General features: G+C 44.6%; 1 protein-coding gene across 1 annotated transcript in view; it reads left to right on the top strand.

Annotated features, from left to right (window-relative positions):
* The window catches only part of LOC126474337 (kazrin), an 857,979-nt gene that overhangs the window by 674,058 nt on the left and 162,565 nt on the right, over positions 1-21,356 (top strand). Inside the window, exons 9-10 of the mRNA XM_050101804.1 lie at positions 13,167-13,189; positions 13,253-13,485. Coding sequence (XP_049957761.1) covers positions 13,167-13,189; positions 13,253-13,485 — 256 coding nt within the window. The remainder of the gene's footprint in view (positions 1-13,166; positions 13,190-13,252; positions 13,486-21,356) is intronic.

Raw genomic sequence — 21,356 nt, 5'->3', positions numbered from 1 at the left:
AGACATTAACTTTGGGAGAGCCACGTTAATGCTGAATAACTTCATGTGGATGCTCTGTCCCCCAAATTCTGCAGTTATGCCGATTAACTGTTCCATTGATACGCGGAGTACACATTGTTGCTGACTTGCTCTGCACTGCACTGGTGCCGTCTCAAGGTCAAGCAGACCTGCCAACTGCAGGGGAGCCAAACTTGGAGAGTTTATGAATCAAGCACCACAAACTAGAGTAGTGTATGTCACTTTGTACAGATTCTAGGACACATTAAAACTAGGGAGTTCTTTTTCAAACACCCTGTACATTACTGTCAGCAAACACCAGTTGAATTCATGTGCAGAAGGTGCTGCCACCAGCTTTGATACATTTTGTGTATCAACTGAGGATGTTTTGCCGAATCCTTGGAAAGATTCCAGACACGTAACAGATGACTCCAGTGCTACTTGTATTCGTGCTTCAAGATTTTGTGATGACTTCGCGGGCATCTTGTACAAGAAATTTTTCGTGTAGCCTGAGTAATTAAAATCCAGTTGTGTCAGGTATGGTGAGCGGGAGGGCCAGGCTATTGACCCAATCCATCTGTTGCTAAGCTGTCATTCAAGTGTCTGCGTACCACATTGTTGAAGTGTGCTGGAGCGCCATCTTGCTGGAAGCATATGTGACAATGTATGTCCAAAGGCACCTCGACCAACAGTCTGGGTAAGACCTCGCACAAACATACACGGTAAGTGGGACAATCAGCATGCATGGGCTGAGGCTATGGAACTACACTGGTGTCCAAAATTAAATCAACAAACCGCTATTTCCCTGCCCCGTGTCAAATTCGCGATATAATCATATCATCTGTCAACCAAATGTCCGTGCAATCGTGTTCAACATGGAAGATGCCATTCTGGTCAACAGGCAACCATGCCAATGATGACGTCACGGCACCTATGAAAATGAGGTAGTGTTTGCCAGGTAGCCCCACATCCACAATCACTGTGTACACAGTCACAGACGGTGCAGTATGGCACAGAGAAGATACCTGCCACACTCTCTGTGGTGGAGGGCCATAGAAAGAAAGGAAGCAGGACAGTCGCAAACTGATTTGGCCCAATGGCTTAATGTAAATCGTTCTGTTGTTTCTCGGAAGTGGTGACAGTTTATACAGACTGAAACTGTATCCCAACGACCAGGGCAGGGCCAACCACTTGTGACTTCAGAAGAGAGGACCGTTATTTGGCTGTAAGGACACGACAGTACCGCCTTAGTACTGCACAACAACTGGAATGTGAACTCGCAGCATCCACTGGACGTATTGTATCGAGACAAACGGTGTGAAGGAGGCTTTGAGAGACGGGCCTTTACTGTCAGAGACATGCTGTATGTCTACCTCTGAGGCACCTTCACAGAAGGGAACGTCTAGAGAGGAGTCATCAACATGCCTCCTGGACGGTCGAAGAGTGAGCCAATGTTGTTTTCACAGGTGAGTCCCGATTTAGTCTAGAGAGTGATTCTCAATGGATTCGCTTCTGGAGAAAACGTGGAACACAATTTCTGGGCCCAAACATTGTGGAAAGACACCGATATCGAGGAGGATCCCTAACGGTATGAGCAAGGTTATGTTTGCCATTCGAACTCCTCTTCATGAAATTGTGCAAGTGAATCGGCAGGTATCTGACGAAAGATTGGGACATCTTCTGCGGTTGTTGCGAGGTGCTGTGGGCCCAGATTTCATACTGATGGACGATGATGCTCGACCTCATAGAGCATGTTTAGTTGATGTTTTCTTGAACATGGAAGATATTGCACGCATGACGTGGGCTGCTCGCACTCCTGATTTGAATCCCATAGAGCATGTCTGTGATGTACTAGGGAGATGGCTTGCATCAACCGACCACTCTCCAGGACTGCAAGCAGTCTGCAGGAAGAATGGGCGCTAGTGCCTCAACATGAGGCTGATGACATTTACAGCATGCCCAGTCGTTGTCAAGCCTGTATTGCTGCCAGGGGTGGTCACATCCCATACTGAGCACATTAACCAGTTGTCAGAATGCGTGTGCAAATCCGTTAAATAAGAAAAAAACGAAGAAAATTTTTGTAGGAGTTGTTTACGTTCTGTATTCTTTACATTGTTTCTACTTTACTATCACCTATTTGCACTGTTTTGTGGCAAAATAAACGGAACCTCGTAAAATTTCCGTTTGTTGTTCTAATTTTGGACACCAATGTATAATGTGTCATCAATGAGACCTGCCCACACACTAACAGCAAAGTGATGTTGGTGGCCTCGGGTCATGTCAAGGACTGAGTGACCCCTCCCGCCAGAGGTACTCCCTCGGGCATGGGTGTGTGTGTTGTTCTTAGCATAAGTTAGTTTAAGTAGTGTGTAAGTCTAGGGACAGCTGATCCGAGCAGTTTGGTCCCTTAGGAATCCACCACAATTGAACATTTGGTGGCCTCGGATATGCAGCGAGTGAGGATTTTCTTCCGTCCAAAGATGGTTGTTTTCTGATGTTGAACGTGCCATCCCAGGTAAATGTGAACTCATCACAAAACAGGATACGTTGTAAGAAGAAAGGATCCTGCCTACTTTGTTAAAGCAGCCGTTGGCAAAAGATGACATGACGAGGAAACTCATCCTCAGGCTTTGCATGAGCCTTCTGGAGTCTGTATGGATGAAGGTGCTCATCGTGCAGAATATGCCATACACCCTCATGGCGTGTGCTGCTGCTCAGGCGCTCGTAGAAGGCTGCTCAGCAGAACGCTGACATATAGCTTCCTCAAACTGTGGTTGTCCAGTGTGGTGACTGTTAAGACGTAAGCCTCTCAAGTCTTGCAAACATTATGTGGGATGGAGACACCTGTTGGGGTAACGTTCTTCACACGGCTGACGTGCCTTCCTTGTATTCCCTTGGGCTTCCCCGTACACAAGAAGTATTTCAGTGTACTCTGCAGTTGCATGAATGCCAATGTTCATTCCAGTTTTACGATAGCCACACAGACTAATAGCTACGTACAGTATGGAACAACGGAATGCAAGACAGTACTGCACTCTACCATTCACTGTGGAGTGCTGTGTGTGTCATGTAACAAAGGAAGCAGTGCCACAGATAGCACGCAGTGTGCACTCTGCTGCTTGTCTGTGGTGGTTTGTTTACCTAAGCTCCCATTTCGGAGGCCTTAGCACGTCAACAGTCTGAGAGCGATTGCAAAATACCTTGTCTCCTTTACTCCTTGCATAGATTCTGTAGAGTAAACTGCCTACTTACAAAAATTATATAAGTTGCTGAATCTACGTAGATAAAATTGCAGGAAGGCAATTTTGCAGTAGGAAGGGGCAGCTTTGGCAGTCTGCCAGGGCCCCAGGATTACCTCGGTACGGTTCAGGAGCGAGAAACGGTATTTGGAAGTTCTGCCTATAAAGCATGGCCGGCGACATCTCACTCCTCCACGTCGTTGTCAGATAATTAATTCGCCAACGTCGGTTCTTTCATTTTCAAATCTTTTTAATGTTCTTGTGCATTGTTGTCTGTAGTACTTGTCGTTCAGCTGCTCTTCTACGAATGGATTTCATTGGCGACTGCCAAGTATCTGAGCGACAGCGGCATACGTTTCCTCTGGCGTTTTCTTACGTCTGCCTTCGAAACAGCCGGAAACAAAAGCATGTTTCTCCCATTCAAGCATGGTTGCTTTACGAGATAGGCCTTTGCCAGAGTGATCTCGGAATAGGTTCACACACAAAAATGGTTCAAATGGCTCTGAGCACTATGGGACTTAATATATGAGGTCATCAGTCCCCTAGAACTTAGAACTACTTAAATCTAACTAACCTAAGGACATCACACACATCCAGGCCCGAGGCAGGATTCGAATCTGCGACCGTAGCAGTCGCGCGGTTCTGGACTGTGGCGCCTAGAACCGCTCGGCTACCGCGGCCAGCGGTTTTCGCACACACACGCACACACACACACACACATACATACATGCGTCTAATTGCTTCTCGACCATGTAACTGTGTCCGCTCACATCAACCATGGCTTCACCATTGAAACATTACAGTCCATAGGATCACTGGTGCCAAGGCAGTGTTCTACAATAGCAGATTTGCCTGGATGATCTGATCAATATATGACATGCTACAACTGCAAGGAATACGAAAAACACCCGCATTACGCAAACTAAGTTCATCCTTTTCGGATCCTAAAAGAGTCCTAATCTTAGATGGTGGTCGAAAAGCACATTTCACATCATGCTTCGGCCAAACATGACTAGTCTTGTTGGAAATGCTTATTGCATGAGGCAAAAAGGCCATCGACTCTGGTGCCATCTCTGTATTATTCTCACTCACCCAGCTCGCTATTTAGGTGGGCGCCAACAAAATATTTTCGCATTCGGAGGAGAGGATCCTGTCGCAACGAAAAACGCCTTTGTTTTAATGATAGCCACCCGAGTTTGCCTATCATATCCGCTGCACCCACTCGCCTATTTCGCAATAATACAAAAGTAGCTTCCATTCTTTGAACATTTTCGATGTCCTCCTTCAGTCCTATCTGATGCGCATCCCACACCGCGCAGCAATACTTCAAAAGAGGACAGACAAGCGTAGTGTAGGCAGTTTCTTTAGCGTATTTGTTGCATCTTCTAAGAGTTCTGATCTATTGCCGCATAATACTTTGAACTGCACCTACGTCCGGGTCTACGGTTCGCTTTGTCGAGCAACACATGCATCTCTCTTAATTATTCATTCTACAATGCTGGCCGTTAAAATTGCAACACCAAGAAGGTGGCACGCAACATACGTAAAACTGGGATGGAATGTATTATATGATTCGATATGCAAATGGTTAGCGTTTCAGAACAGCCGAACTAAGAAGCGAGGTGTAATGCCATCCACATTTTGTATAAAGGAAAGATAATGGAGTGCATTTCTCATTCGGAAATCACATTTACATGTTGGCTATGCGAGAAGATCGTGTGATGCCTTGTGTAAGAAGCAGTATGTGTCGGAATTCGACAGTGACAGGATCGTGGGCTGTCGAAACTGTGGTTTATCGTTTCGCGCCATTGCTCGCATTTGGGGGTATCCCACGACAGTCGTGATAAAATGCAGTCGATTAGTTAAGGAGGGCCCTACTGGACGCCATACAGGACCTCAGTGCCCGTCGCTATTGGCGCCCTAGAGAACAGAAATATTATTCGCTCAGCCATGCAGAATTGTACAGCCACGTAAACTGAAATGGGCCAGTTTACAGCAAGACAGTTGTACCAATGGATACTGTGTGAAGATGGTATCTGTTCTTTCGGACAGGCGTTGATATATCAATGGGGACCGTTGAAAATGTGCGCCTCGACCGGGACTCGAACCTGGGATCTCCTGCTTACATGGCAGACGCTCTATCCATCTGAGCCACCGAGGGCACAGAAGGTAGTGCGACTGCAGGGATTTATCCCTTGCACGCTCCCCCTGAGACCCACATTCCCAACTTAATGTCCACACACTACATTCGTAGTGCCCCTGCTCACTACACTCATTATTCGCGGAAGACAATCTTACCGAGTCCCATAAGAGCCCAAAAGAACAGATACCATCTTCCTATAGTTAAGGCTAACCGCCCATTGACCTTCTTCTTCTGTGCTGGATGCACACACATTGCCCGAACGCTTACGGGACTAGGTAAGATTGTCTTCCGCGAGTAATGAGTGTAGTGGGCAGGGGCACTAAGAATGTAGTGTGTGGTCATTAAGTTTGGAATGTGGGTCACACGGGGAGCGTGCAAGGGATAAATCCCTGCAGTCGCACTATCCTCAGTACCCTCGGCGGCTCAGATGGATAGAGCGTCTGCCAAGTAAGCAAGACAACCCGGGTCGGGGCACACATTTTCGACTGTCCCCATTGATGTATATTAACGCCTGTCGACAGCTTAGGGTCTTGATTTAATTATCATTTCACATGGATACTGCGTCGAAGTTTGGAGCACCACTGACAGTCAACATGGCCTATTGTGCCAACTTCCCTTGACGTGGCAACATAGAGAGGCGCGCAGACATTGGTGCTCCCAACGCCAATACTCGGCAACACGTCGTCTTTTCAGACGAACACCAACTCTACGCACTCAGTCACAATGGACATGTGGAGGATTCGAAAAGAATGAACGTAGCCAGGTTACTTTTGTCATTGTCTTACAGCCCCAGCACCTAGCATGATGGTACTGGGTGCCATGGGGTACACATCACGACCATCTTTGGTTCACATATTCCATAAATTGGACAGCAGGCATTATTACACTACTGACATGCTAAGGCCAGTGGCTGTACCTTAACTTCTAAGTCCTCATGACGTTGTCTTTCAACAAGATAACCCAAGTCCATACATTGCCTGTGCTGTCCTGTCGTAACTGTTGCCTTGCTGAGCTCATTCTGCAGATCTCTCACCCACTTAAAAACTCTGGACACGGATTGCCTAGAGACAGCCTAGCCACCACTCGCCAGCCACTTCGATTGATAAATTCTGGCATTGAACTGAAGCAGCATATGGGAAGTGGCTGTAAAATAATGGGACTTAGGCTGTAAAGGATTTTATTTTAAAAAAACATACACATTTAGTGATTGTCACTCTCAATATATTCCCCGCCTCTGTCCCTACAAGGCTCCATTTGAATTTTCCATTGATAGAAAGAGTGCTGAAAATCTTCATCTGCGTGCTCCTTGACGATGCGTGCCCCTTTTCCTTCCACTGCTTCAACGGACTGTAATTTGTTTCCTTTTAATGCAGATTTCACATTAGGGAATAAATAAAACTCATATAGTGCTAGGTCAGGGGAATAAGGTGGGTGTTCTAACACTGGGATGCTGTACTTCGCTAAAAGCCTCTTAAAAGACAATGCGATGTGAGCCGGTTCGTTGTCTTGATGCAGAGACCATGAATCGTTTTCCCACAGTTCGGGTCGTGTTTACTTTTTTTTTCCTTTTTGTTGTTTTCTCACGGAGCTGAGCAACGAACCTCAAGGTATCAGTGATGGCTAATAGTTTGACCTTCAGGAACCTAGTGAAGAAACGCAGTTCCTTGAATATCAAAAAAAGCACTCAGCACAACTTTGACTCTTGATTTGTTCATTCGAGTTTTTTTTTTCGCTCTCGGTAAAGTTGGATTTGTGCTTAATTTCCCTGTCGTAAGTGAAAACCCAAGATTTGTCACATTTTATCACTATTTCCAAGAAATTAGTATCATTTTCAATGGTATTCAAAGAACCAATACAAACATTTTCTTTCTGTTCGATCGTGAGAATTTTCGGCACCAGTTTCACACACACTTTTCTCATGTTAAACTGCTTACGAAAAATTTTCCTTACAAATTCTTCGTCAGTTCTTACAGCGATCGAATACTCAACCGACGATCAGATCGAATCAGATTACCTACATTTTCGATATTTTCATCCGTTTTTGATGTTAAAGGGCTTCCTGGGCGTGAGTCATCTTCAGCATCTTCTCGGCCATCTGGAAAACGTAATGCTACACTACTGGCCTTTAAAATTGCTACACCACGAAGCTGACGTGCTGCAGACGCGAAATTTAACTGACAGGAAGAGGATGCTGTGATATGCAAGTGATTAGCTTTTCAGAGCATTCACACAAGGTTGGCGCCGGTGGCGATACCTACAACGTGCTGACATGAGGAAAGTTTCCAACCGATTTCTCATATACAAACAGCAGTTGACCGGCGTTGCCTGGTGAAACGTTGCTGTGATGTCTCGTGTAAGAAGGAGAAATGCGTACCATCACGTTACCGACTTTGATAAAGGTCGGATTATAGCCTATCGCGATTGCGGTTTATCGTATCGCGACATTACTGCTCGCGTTGGTCGAGATCCAATGACTGTTAGCACAATATGGAATCGGTGGGTTCAGGAGGGTAATACGAAACGCCGTGCTGGATCCCAACGGCCTCGTATCACTAGCAGTCGAGATGACAGGCATCTTATCCGCATGGCTGTAACGGTTCGTGCAGCCACGTCTCGATCCCTGAGTCAACAGATGGGGACGTTTGCAAGACAACAACCATCTGCACGAATAGTTCGACGACGTTTGCAGCAGCATGGACTATCAGCTCGGAGACCATGGCTGCATCACAGACAGGAGCGCCTGCGATGGTGTACTCAACGACGAACCTGAGTGCACGAATGGCAAAACGTCATTTTTCCGGATAAATCTAGGTTCTGTTTACAGCATCATGATAGTAACATCCGTGTTTGGCGACATCGCGGTGAACGCACATTAGAAGCGTGTACTCGTCATCGCCATACTGGCGTATCACCCGACGTGATGGTATGGAGCGCCATTGGTTCGACTACTGCCCTGGCCAGCACATTCTCCAGATCTCTCACCAATTGAAAACGTCTGGTCAATGGTGGCCGAGCAACTGGCTCGTCACAATACGCCAGTCACTAATCTTGATGAATGTGCTATCGTGTTGAAGCTCCATGGGCAGCTGTACCTGTACACGCCATCCAAGCTCTGTTTGACTCAATGCCCAGGCGTATCAAGGCCGTTATTACGGCCAGAGGAGGTTGTTCTAGATATTGATTTCTCGGGAGCTATACACCCAAATTGCGTGAAAATGTAATCACATGTCAGTTCTAGTATAATATATTTGTCCAATGAATAGCCGTTTATCATTGCATTTCTTCTTGGTGTAGCAATTTTAATGGCCAGTAGTGTAGAGCCACTGAAAAAGTGACGTATGTGATAAACAGTCTTCAACATACACTTCCTTTAGAAAAGACAGGTTTCAGTAGCAGTTTTTCCAAGTTTCATGTGAAACTTCAAGACAGTTCGTTGCTCTGTTATTACACTTACCAATTTACCAGCAAAGAAAAAAAAAGGAACTTACACAAATGAAGGCCACGGCCACACTGATTTGTCTACGAATATTACAGAAGCCGAATTCGACTGACAAGGCATCACGCTTCACAGCTATTGGTCGTTCATTTTCGATGCATGCGTACTTATTGTGTTACAGTATCAGTCCCTTTATTTAAATTAGATTAGTACTTGTTCCATAGATCATGAATACGACACTTCGTAATGATGTGGAACGTGTCAGGTTAATAAAAGGTGTCTATACAAGATATTACATTACACAAAATATTACATGACACTTAATATTTTTAATTTTTTGTGATTTTGAGGAAATTACTCACTTACTATATCCAAAAATTCATCTAATGAGTAGAAGGAGTTGCCATTAAGAAATTCTTTTAATATCCTTTTAAATGCTGTATGGCTATCTGTCAGACTTTTGATGCTATTAGGTAAGTGATCAAAGACTTTTGTAGCAGCATAATTTACCCCCTTCTGAGCCAAAGTTAGATTTAACCTTGAGTAGTGAAGATCATCCTTTCTTCTAGTGTTGTAGCCATGTACACTGCTATTACTTTTGAATTCGTTCGGATTGTTAATAACAAATTTCATAAGTGATTATATATATATATATATTGAGGCTACAGTGAAGATCTCTAGCTCTTTAAATAAGTGTCTGCAGGATGACCTTGGATGAGCTCCAGCAATTATTCTCATTACACGCTTTTGTGCAATGAACACTCTTTTACTCAATGATGAGTTACCCCACACTATGATGCCATACGAAAGCAGAGAATGAAAATAGGTGTGGTAAGCTAATTTACTCAGATGTATATCGCCAAAATTTGCAATGACCCTAATAGCATAAGTAGCTGAACTCAAACGTTTCAGCAGATCCTCAGTGTGTTTTTTCCAGTTCAACCACTCATCAATGCATACACCTAGAAATTTTGAATATTCTACCTTAGCTACCGATTTCTGATCGAAGTCTATATTTATTAAGGGTGTCATTCCATTTACTGTGTGGAACTGTAAATACTGTGTTTTTTCAAAGTTTAATGAGAGCCCATTTGCAGAGAACCGCTTAATGATTTTCTGAAAAACATTGTTTACAATTTCATCAGTTAATTCTTGTCTGTTGGGTGTGGTAGCTATACTCGTACATCGGCAAAAAGTACCAGCTTTGCATCTTCATGAATATAGAATGGCAAGTCATTAATATATATTAAGAACAGCAGAGGACCCAAGACCGAACCTTGCGGCACCCCATTCTTGATTGTTCCCCAGTTTGAGAAATCACCAGTTTTTTTTGCATATTATGTGAACTGCTTATTTCAACTTTCTGCACTCTTCCAGTTAGGTATGATTTAAACCATTTGAGCACTGTCCCATTCATACCACAGTACTTGAGCTTATCTAGAAGTATTCCATGATTTACACAATCAAAAGCCTTTGATAGATCACAAAAAATCCCAACGGGTGACTTCCGGTTACTCAGAGCATTTAATATTTCATTAGTGAAAGTATATATAGCATTTTCCGTTGAAAAACCATTCTGGAAACCAAACTGACATTTCGTTAAAACTTTATTTTTACTAAGGTGTGAAGCTACTCTACAATGCATTACTTTTTCAGGTATTTTGGATAAGGCAGTCACAAGAGAGATTGGGCGGTAGTTGTTGACATCAGACGTATCCCCTTTTTTATGCAGTGGTTTAACAATGGCATACTTCAGTCTATCTGAGAAAATACCCTGCTTCAGAGAGCTATTACATATGTGGCTAAGAATCCCACTTATTTCTTGGGAACAAGCTTTTATTATCCTGCTGGAATTGCCATCAATTCCATGTGAGCTTTTATTCTTGAGAGAGTTTATTATCTTCCTAATTTCAGAAGGAGAGGTGGGTGGAATTTCAATTGTGTCAAATGGTGTGGGTAAGGCCTCTTCCGTTAACTGCCTTGCTTCTTGCAGTGAACATTTAGATCCTATTTTCTCTACAACATTTAAAAAATGATTACTCAAAATGTTTTCGACTTCCAGCTTGTTGTTTATCAAGTTTCCATTCACTCTGATGGTGATGCCGTCATCCTGTACTCTTGGTTGCCCTGTCTCACTTGTAATAATATTCCAAATTGTTTTGATTTTGTTATCAATTGCCACGCCTCATACCTGTCATCCGAGCTCAGTTCAAGCTGATGTCCAGCCGGTTACGAGGCGTTCTTGGTGCCAGAGGTGGAAGCTGTGTGCTAAAGTTCGCACCAAATCACTTACAATCGTACGTACTTTCTACTGTACTACAAATTCACAATAAGTAAAATTTCGTTACTTGCTATCGCTTCTGGTGTAGCAATTGTAGTGGCCAACAGCGTACTTTTTACACCGGATGATCAAAAAGTCAGTATAAATTTGAAAACTGAATAAATCGCTGAATAATGTAGATAGAGAGGTACAAATTGACACTCATGCTTGGAATGACAAAGAGTTTTATTAGAAACAAAAAAATACAAACGTTCAAAAAATGTCCCACAGATGGCGCAGGACAGCAAAACTGCTACCGTGACGGGTGAGAGGCACGCCGATATGTTACAGAATCGAATCATCCCCAGCCTGGCTGATAAACATCTGCTGGAACGTACGATGTAAATGCAGGATGGCGCTCCACCCCATATTACTAGAAGGGTGAAAGATCTCTTGCGCGCGTCGTTTGGTGATGATCGTGTGCTCAGCCGACACTTTCGTCATGCTTGGCCTCCGAGGTCCCCAGACCGAAGTCCGTGCAATTATTGGCTTTGTGGTTACCTGAAGTCGCAAGTGTATCGTGATCGACCGACATCTTTAGAGATGCTGAAAGACAGCACCCGACGCCAATGCCTCACCATAACTCCGGACATGCTTTACAGTGCTGTTCACAACATTATTCCTCGACTACAGTTATTGTTGAGGAATGATGGTGGACATGTTTAGCATTTCCTGCAAAGAACATCATCTAGAAACAAAAAAATACAAACGTTCAAAAAATGTCCCACAGATCAGAATAGCAATAATTAGCATAACAAAGTAAGACAAAGCAAAGATGATGTTATTTACAGGAAATGCTCAATATGTCCACCATCATTCCTCAACAATAACTGTAGTCGAGGAGTAATGTTGTGAACAGCACTGTAAAGCATGTTCGGAGTTATGGTGAGGCATTGGCGTCGGGTGTTGTCTTTCAGCATCCCTAGAGATCCAGAATGAGATTTTCACTCTGCAGTGGAGTGTTCGCTGATATGAAACTTCCTGGCAGATTTAAACTATGTGCCGGATCGAGACTCGAACTCGGGACCTTTGCCTTTCGCGGGCAAGTGCTCTACGATCTAAGCAACCCAATCACGACTCACGCCCCGTCCTCACAGCTTTACTTCTGCCAGTACCTCGTCTCCCACCTTCCGAACTTTACAGAAGCTCTCCTGCGAACCCTGCAGAACTAGCACTCCTGAAAGAAAGGATATTGCGTGACATAGCTTAGCCACAGCCTGAGGGATGTAAAGCTGTGAGGACGGGGCGTGAGTCGTGATTGGGTATCTCAGATGGTAGAGCACTTGCCCGCGAAAGGCAAAGGTCCCGCGTTCGAGTCTCGGTCCGGCACACAGTTTTAATCTGCCAGGAAGTTTCATATCAACGCACACTCTGCTGCAGAGTGAAAATCCCATTCTGGAAACATCCCCCAGGCTGTGGCTAAGCCACGTCTCCGCAATATCCTTTCTTTCAGGAGTGCTAGTTCTGCAGGGTCCGCAGGAGAGCTTCTGTAAAGTTTGTAAGGTGGGAGACGAGATACTGGGAGAAGTAAGGCTGTGAGGACGGGGCGTGAGTCGTGCTTGGGTAGCTCAGTTGGTAGAGCACTTTCCCGCGAAAGGCAAAGGTCCCGAGTTCGAGTCTCGGTCCGGCACACAGTGTTAATCTGCCAGGAAGTTCCATCCCTAGAGATGTCGGTCGGTCACGATACACTTGCGACTTCAGGTAACCCAAAAGCCAATAATCGCACGGACTGAGGTCTGGAGACCTGGGAGGCCAAGCATGGCGAAAGTGGCGATTGAGCACACGATCATCACCAAACGACGCGCGCAAGAGATCTTTCACGCGTCTAGCAATATGAGGTGATTCTAATAAAACCCCATGTCATTCCAAGCATGTGTGTCAATTTGTACCTCTCTATCTACATTATTCCGTGGTTTGTTAAATTTTCAAATTTATACTGACTTTTTGATCACCCGGTATATCCAGAGCAGGCACTCACTTCACTGATTGGATCTACGGAACACGATGAGTGGACTGGTGTGACGACCGCAGGCTCGTCGGCAGCTGGCGGCCGTGCAGGGCGGCGGCGCCGTGGTGCTGGCGGGCGGCGGCGGCGGGCCGGGCAGCGGGGGCGGCAGCGGGGGCAGCGGCGGCGGCGGCGGCTGCCTGTCCGACCAGGAGAGCCTGGCCTCCATGTCGCTGTCGGCGTCGCGCGCCAACGGCGGCCTGGCCACGCCCACCGCGGGGCTGGGCCTGCTGCCCGGAGACCGCGGCAGCTGCAGCGCGGACTCGGGCGTGCGCGGCAGCTCCGACCGCGAGTCGGGCGGCGCCACCTCGGGCGGCGGCAACCTGTCCGACTCCACCACCGACGGTCAGTACGCATGGCATTTCCCCGCACTCTCACAGAATCACACGACCAGTGTTCAGCCACACTGTTACAGCCAGTTTCTAGTTGAGACGATTACAATGCGTAGTTGACGTAGGCCGCGTGGTCCCTTTATTATTATACTGTTGTGGTCTTCAGTCCTGAGACTGGTCTGATGCAGCTATCCGTGCTACTCTATCCTGCGCAAGCTTCTTCATCTCCCAGCACCTACTGCAGCCTACATCCTTCTGAATCTGCTTAGTGTATTCATCTCTGGGTCTCCCTCTACGATTTTACCCTCCACGCTGCCCTCCAGCACTAAATTGGTGATCACTTGATGCCTCAGAACATGTCCTACCAACCGATCCCCTCTTCTGGTCAAACTCCTCTTCTGCCACAAACTCCTCTTCTCCCCAATTCTATTCAATACCTCCTCATTAGTTATGCGATCTACCCATCTAATCTTCAGCATTCTTCTGTAGCACCACATTTCGAAAGCTTCTATTCTCTTCTTGTCTAAACTATTTATCGTCCATGTTTCACTTCCATACATGGCTACACTCCATACAAATACTTTCAGAAACGACTTCCTGACACTTACATCTATACTCGATGTTAACAAATTTCTCATCTTCCGAAACGCTTTCTTTGCCATTACCAGTCTACATTTTATATCCTCTCTACTTCGACCATCATCAGTTATTTTGCTCCGCAAATAGCAAAACTCCTTTACTACTTTCAGTGTCTCATTTCCTAATCTAATTCCCTCACAAGGGAACCTCCCCATCGCACCCCCTCAGATTTAGTTATAAGTTGGCACAGTGGATAGGCCTTGAAAAACTGAACACAGATCAATCGAGAAAACAGAAAGAAGTTGTGTGGAACTATGATAAAAATAAGCAAAATATGCTAACTGAGTAGTCCATGCGCAAGATAGGCAACATCAAGGATAATGTGAGCCCAGGAGCGCCGTGGTCCCGTGGTTAGCGTGAGCAACTTTGGAACGAGACGTGCTTGGTTCAAGTCTTCCCTCGAGTGGAAAGTTTAATTTTTTTTATTTTCGCAAAGTTATGATCTGTCCATTCGTTCATTGTCGTCTCTGTTCACTGCAATAAGTTTAGTGTCTGTGTTTTGCGATCGCACCGCAAAACCGTGCGATTAGTAGACGAAAGGACGTACCTCTCCAATGGGAACCGAAAACATTTGATCGCAAGGTCATAGGTCAACCGATTCCTCCACAGGAAAACACGTCTGATATATTCTATACGACACTGGTGACAGCATGTGCGTCACATCACAGGAATATGTTGTCGACCCACCTAACTTGTACACTTGGCGAATGGGTAAAAAGATTCTTCCACCTTGCCCGATTTAGGTTTTCTTGTGGATGTGATAATCACTCCCAAAAAAGTGATCGCATCGGATGGATGGACAGATAATAATTGTCTGAAAAAAAAAAACTTTACACTCGAGGGAAGACTTGAACCCAGGACTTCTCGTTCGGCAACTGCTGACTCTAACCACAGGACCACGGCGGTCCTGAGCTCGCACTATCCTTGATGTTGCCTATCTTACGCATGGACTACTCAGTTTGTATACTTTGCTTATTTTTTCATAGTTCCACACAACTTCTTCCTGTTTTCTCGATTGGTCTGTGTTCAGTTTTTCAAGCCCTATCCACTGTGCCAACTGATAACTAAATCTGAGGGGGGTGCGATGGGGAGGTTCCCTTGTCAGCATCACCCGATTTAATTCGACTACATTCCATTATCCATGTTTTGCTTTTGTTGATGTTCATCTTATACCCTCCTTTCAAGACACTGTCCATTCCGTTCAACTGCTCTTCCAAGTCCTTTGCCCGTCTCTGACAGAATTACAATGTCATCGGCGAACCTCAAAGCTTTTATTTCTTCTCCATGGTTTTTAATACCTACTCCAAACTTTTCTTTTGTTTCCTTTACTGCTTGCTCAATATACAGATTGAACAGCATCGGGGAGAGGCTACAACCCTGCCTCACTCCCTTCCCAACCACTGCTTCCCTTTTCTTGTGGACTGGCAAGACAGACAATCCACTAGGAGGAAGCCGAAAGGCACGCGTTTAAGCTCACGCAGGCTGGCGTGAGGTCTGGAACAGGACACGGAAATGAGGCTAGTAAAAAACGTACGTAGCTTTTGGAATACTTAACTTTAATCCATAATTGGTAAACATCGCTCTTGACGGTACATGTTTTACAGCATCAATAGTAACTGGTAATGGCGCCTTGCTAGGTCGTAGCAAATGACGTAGCTGAAGGCTATGCTATCGTCTCGCAAATGAGAGCGTAATTTGTCAGTGAACCATCGCTAGCAAAGTCGGCTGTACAACTGTGGCGAGTGCTAGGAAGTGTCTCTAGACCCGCCGTGTGGCGGCGCTCGGTCTACAATCACTGATAGTGGCGACACCCGGGTCCGACGTATACTAACGGACCGCGGCCGATTGAAAGGCTACCACCTAGCAAGTGTGGTGTCTGGCAGTGACACCACACCTTTCATGTCCCTCAACTCTTATAACTGCCATCTGCTTTCTGTACAAATTGTAAATAGCCTTTCGCTCCCTGTATTTTACCCCTGCCACCTTCAGAATTTGAAAAAGAGTATTCCAGTCAACATTGTCAAAAGCTTTCTCTAAGTCTACAAATGCTAGAAACGTAGGTTTGCCTTTCCTTAATCTTTCTTCCAAGATAACTTGTAGGGTCAGTATTGCCTCACGTGTTCCGACATTTCTACGGAATCCAAACTGATCTTCCCCGAGGTCGGCTTCTACCAGTTTTTCCATTTGTCTGTAAAGAATTCGCGTTGGTATTTTGCAGCTATGACTTATTAAACTGATAGTTTGGTAATTATTATATTATTATACTGCCAGAAAAAAATAGTACACCCACTTAGAGCTTTCCAATTCACTCAAGATTTGTTGTTGCAACGATGCATACTGAGCACATGAAATGATTACATTTACAGATCAATAGCAGAAGCCGTTCTGAGGTATCAGGTATTGATTGACCCATGCTGAACCATCCATATTAGTGTGTGTACGGGTGGCATCTAGTCAATTGTACAATGGCAAATACTGCCTGGAATACCTTATGCCACACATGTTGGACCTATTCATGTGGTTCTGTAAAAGTTGTCGGTTGATGAGTTGCATAAATCACTTCTCGTCCCATCTTATCCCGGACGTACTCAGTTGTAGACAATTCCGGAGATTAGGCTGCCCGAAGAAGTTGCTGCACATCCGTATTAGTATGTGTACAGGTGGCATCTAGTCAATTGTACAATGGCGAATACTGCCTGGAATACCTTATGCCACACCTGTTGGACCTATTCATGTAGTTCTGTAAAAGTTGTCAGTTGATGAGTTGCATAACTCACTTCTCGTCCCATCTTATCCCGGACGTGCTCAGTTGTAGACAATTCCGGAGATTGTGCTGCCCGAAGAAGTTGCTGCATGTATTGTAGAACAAGTTGAGTGTGTGGGCGAGCATTATCCTGTTGGAACAACACACCGCCTTTCTGTTGCAACAATGGCAAAAGAATGGATCTAACAACATTCTGCACGTACTGAGTGCTGGTTAGCCTCCCCTCCAGAAACACCAAAGGTGAACGAGAGTTGTAACTCATTGCATTCCGACCCGTAAGGCACGGGATGGGGCCACTGTGTCTCGGACGAATTCACTCACATGCAGGTAAAATCTGCTTTCATCGCTGAAAACCACGGCGCACCATTCCGTCTCCCAAGTGATCCCCCGACAGTACAGTAAAACTATGCACGTCAATGCTGTGGCGTGATTGGAAGATGGACTAGAAGTGGGCGTGCCCATAGCCCTGCTGCTAACAACCAGTTCATGACAGTTCATGTTGACATATCTACTTGCAAGCTCTTTTATTTTTGCTGTGGTATTTGTAAGGTCTGCAACTCCTGTAGTTACAACACTATGAACCTGGCGAGTATCTGTGCTGCGCGGATGGCCACAGTCACGTCTACAGGGTGAGAATGTTCATGTCACCACCGTTACACAGCTTACGCAGCACATCGAACTTGTGTGGGAGTTCTCCAAAATGACCATCATGCCACACGTAAGTCCAGAATGTGACCCCTTTCAGGCCTGCTCAGTTGGTAGGAAGCACGTGATTGTCTCTGTGGCGTGGTTGCCTGCTTTCTTCACGCATTTGCACCACTCTGTGAATTCTGGCTATGAGCATTTCCTACCAAAGGGTAGAGACAGATGGCGCCATGGTAGCTATGCCTCTACGCCATCAGCTGGCAGACAATTCTGAAACCGTTATCAATGCATCTACTGTTCCCCAGGTAGCACATGGCATCATCAGATCAAAATCGACGTCATCTTTCCAGGTGTACTATATATATATATATATATATATATATATATATATATATATATATATATATATATATATATATATATATAATAGAGGGAAACATTCCACGTGGGAAAAATATATCTAAAAACAAAGATGATGAGACTTACCAAACAAAAGCGCTGGCAGGTCGATAGACACACAAACATACACGCAAAATTCTGCTTTCGGAACCAACGGTTGCTTCATCAGGAAAGAGGGAAAGACGAAAGGATGTGGGTTTTAAGGGAGAGGGTAAGGAGTCATCCCAATCCTGGGAGCGGAAAGACTTACCTTAGGGGGAAAAAAGGACGGGTATACACTCGCACACACACACACACACACACACACACACACACACACACACACACACATATCCATCCACACATACACAGACACAAGCAGACATTTGTAAAGGCAAATATGTAGTACACCTGGAAAGATGACGTCGATTTTGATCTGATGATGGAGAACTGCCACACAAGTTCGATGTGCTGTGTAAGCTGTGTAACGGTGGTGACATGAACATTCTCACCCTGTAGACGTGACTGTGGCCATCCGCGCAGCACAGATACTCGCCAGGTTCAGACCTTACAAATACCACAGCAAAAATAAAAGAGCTTGCAAGTAGATATGTCAACATGAACTGTCATGAACTGGTTGTTAGCAGCAGGGCTATGGGCACGCCCACCTCTAGTCCATCTTCCAATCACGCCACAGCATTGACGTGCATAGTTTTACTGTGCTGTTGGGGGATCACTTGGGAGACGGAATGGTGCGCCGTGGTTTTCAGCGATGAAAGCAGATTTTACCTGCATTCTTTTCTGACGAAGCAACCATTGGTTGAGAATTTTGCGTGTATGTTTGTGTTTGTTTTTGTGTCTATCGACCTGCCAGCGCTTTTGTTTGGTAAGTCTCATCATCTTTGTCTTTATATAATTTTTTTTGTGTCATTGGTTTACCGCACCACAACATCCTCTTCTGTGCCAGTCTCCTCATGCCAGCGTAGCACTTTCAATCCAAGTCCTCCGTTCTTTGTCGGATGTATCATGATCTCTGTCTGCTTCTACTGTTTTTGCCCTCTATGGGTCTCTGTAGTACCACAGAAGATTACTCCTTGATGAATATTACACAAGTGCCATGGTCCTATACCCTTTTCTCGTGACTTGTTTCCCACATACGAGGGTTGGGACTTTAATAGTGGCAGCTATTTAATTACAGTTTGTACAAAATAGATACGTGTTTCAAAGTTTTACTGACATTCTGCCTCTAAGCTGGTCGTAGGTTGTGTTTCAAAAATGAACAGCATAGAGACAGAAGTGATGACATTTTCTGCAGGACCTGACCATCATTTTGCAGGACAATGCTCAAGAACATACAGTGCAAGCTGTTACTGATCTGTTTGACTGATGGGGCTGCTAAGTGCTATACCACCTACTGCACTCCCCTGACTTAAGCCCTCGTAAGTTCAACTCGCTTTCTAAACTGAAGGAAACACTTCACAGCATTTGCTTCTGAACTGCTACATATTCGTCAGGCAATAGACCACACCACTTGAACTGTCAACACAACTGGCACTGCTAAGAGCATCCTACGACTTCCACATCGCTGGTAACAGGTTATACACAATGCTGGTGACTATTTTGAAGGTCAGTTAAACTTTGAAACATATATCTATTTTGTATGAGCTGTAAACAAATAGTTGCCACTATTGGAGTTCCAACCCTCATATTCATTTCCTCAGCACTTCTGCAGAGAACTTCTTCGTTTCTTATCAGTCTGAAACATAACAGTTCCCAAGGTTAGGCTCCTGTTCCTGACACTACCAAGTTAGGTATACTTGCACGAGCAAAAACATGCTTTGAAATTAGCTGACTTATGGAATATGTCCGAGAAAAACTAAAACATCTTAGAAACAGAATTCCATGCCTAATAATTTTTAAATTCTTCACCTTGGCACAACTTGAACCCAGTATACACGTACACTGTGAACTAACACTGAATACCAACATGGACATTGCACACAACACAGTTATTGATACAAGCATGAATCCAGCAGCCAGTGAGAGAAAGAGAAAGGAATGCTATTTAATTTTATATTTTAAACCCAGCACACTTCCAAGTTCATTTTAAAACCAAGCCTATTAAAGCTGCACCAATAGTGTTTGGTTAGGCAACAAAAAATTCACGAATAAAATACGCAGTCATGTGGAATATCAGACCAATTTCATAATGCAGACGTAGTCAGAAAATGCAGTTGAACTAGTTCCATTACTTTGTCTATTACATGCTCCTCAAATCTGATATTACATTTATCACTAATCTCACATCTTCTTCCCGTCAATACATTCTTTCTCTGGTTTACTTGAAAACCATATTCTGTGCTCATTAGACTGTACATTCCATCAAACAGGTCCTGTAATTCTTCTTCCCTTTCATAGACGACAGCAGTGCCACCAGAGAAACTTATCATCGATATCCTTTCACCCTGAATTTTAATCTCACTCTTGACCCTTATTTTCCTTCACTGCTCCTTCAATGTGAAGATTGAACAGTAAGGCATGAAGGCCGACTCCTTGTCTTATATATCCAAGTTGGCCTACAGCTAACTTGATCTTCCATTCTTGCTGTTCTTTGTATGTTCTTATGTATACTGTATACTGTATACTATCTATCTTTTCCCTACAGCTTATACATACACTGTTGTGCAAAACATAAGGAAAACAGTGACTTTGACATGATATTCCACTGCCAGGTAACATATCCAAAAAAACTTGGACCATACATAGAAAGAACTGCTACAGTATAGCACAGAAGATAGCTGAAAGAAATGCACAATGCAACAATCAGAAACAAACACTTTTATTCAAAGACAATAGTTGCAGTGAAGTCAAAGTGTGGGACGTGGTTCTTAATAGGGTGTGTGATCATCACGGACAGCAATGCATGCTTTGCAATGTGCTCCCACAGTGGCCACAAGGTTGGTAAGGAGTTTTTGTGGTAGGCTGTTCCATTCCTCCACCAGCACCATTGACAACTGCTCAATTGTCAGCAGTGCATGTGGATGTTCCGCAATACATCTCCCCACCACATCCACAAATGCTCGATGGTATTCAAGTCAGGGGAATCGTCAGGCCAGTCCATTCACCAAATATCCTCCTGTTCGAAGAGCTCCTCCCCCTATTCAGTTTGATGCATTTGTGCATTTTCATCCACAAAAATGAAATAAACGCCGAAATCAGACTAGAAAAGATGCACCTGGGGAAGGAGTACAGTATCACAATAATGTTAACAATGAGTGTACCACATTCAATGATTCAGAGGTCAGTGCACCCATGTAATACTACACTTCCCAACACCATAACACCTAGACCATCAACAGTATTCCTGGATGCATTACATGTTCCCACCTCTTGATGTATGGAAGTATGTCCAAAATCACTACTCAGGCTGAATTTGCTCTTCTGTGAGAAAAGCATGT

This window comes from Schistocerca serialis, chromosome 4 (genome assembly GCF_023864345.2).
Source record: "Schistocerca serialis cubense isolate TAMUIC-IGC-003099 chromosome 4, iqSchSeri2.2, whole genome shotgun sequence".
Lineage (NCBI taxonomy): Eukaryota > Metazoa > Arthropoda > Insecta > Orthoptera > Acrididae > Schistocerca > Schistocerca serialis.
Note: the sequence above shows the minus strand (reverse complement) of the source record. Positions and strands in the feature narration are given on the sequence as shown.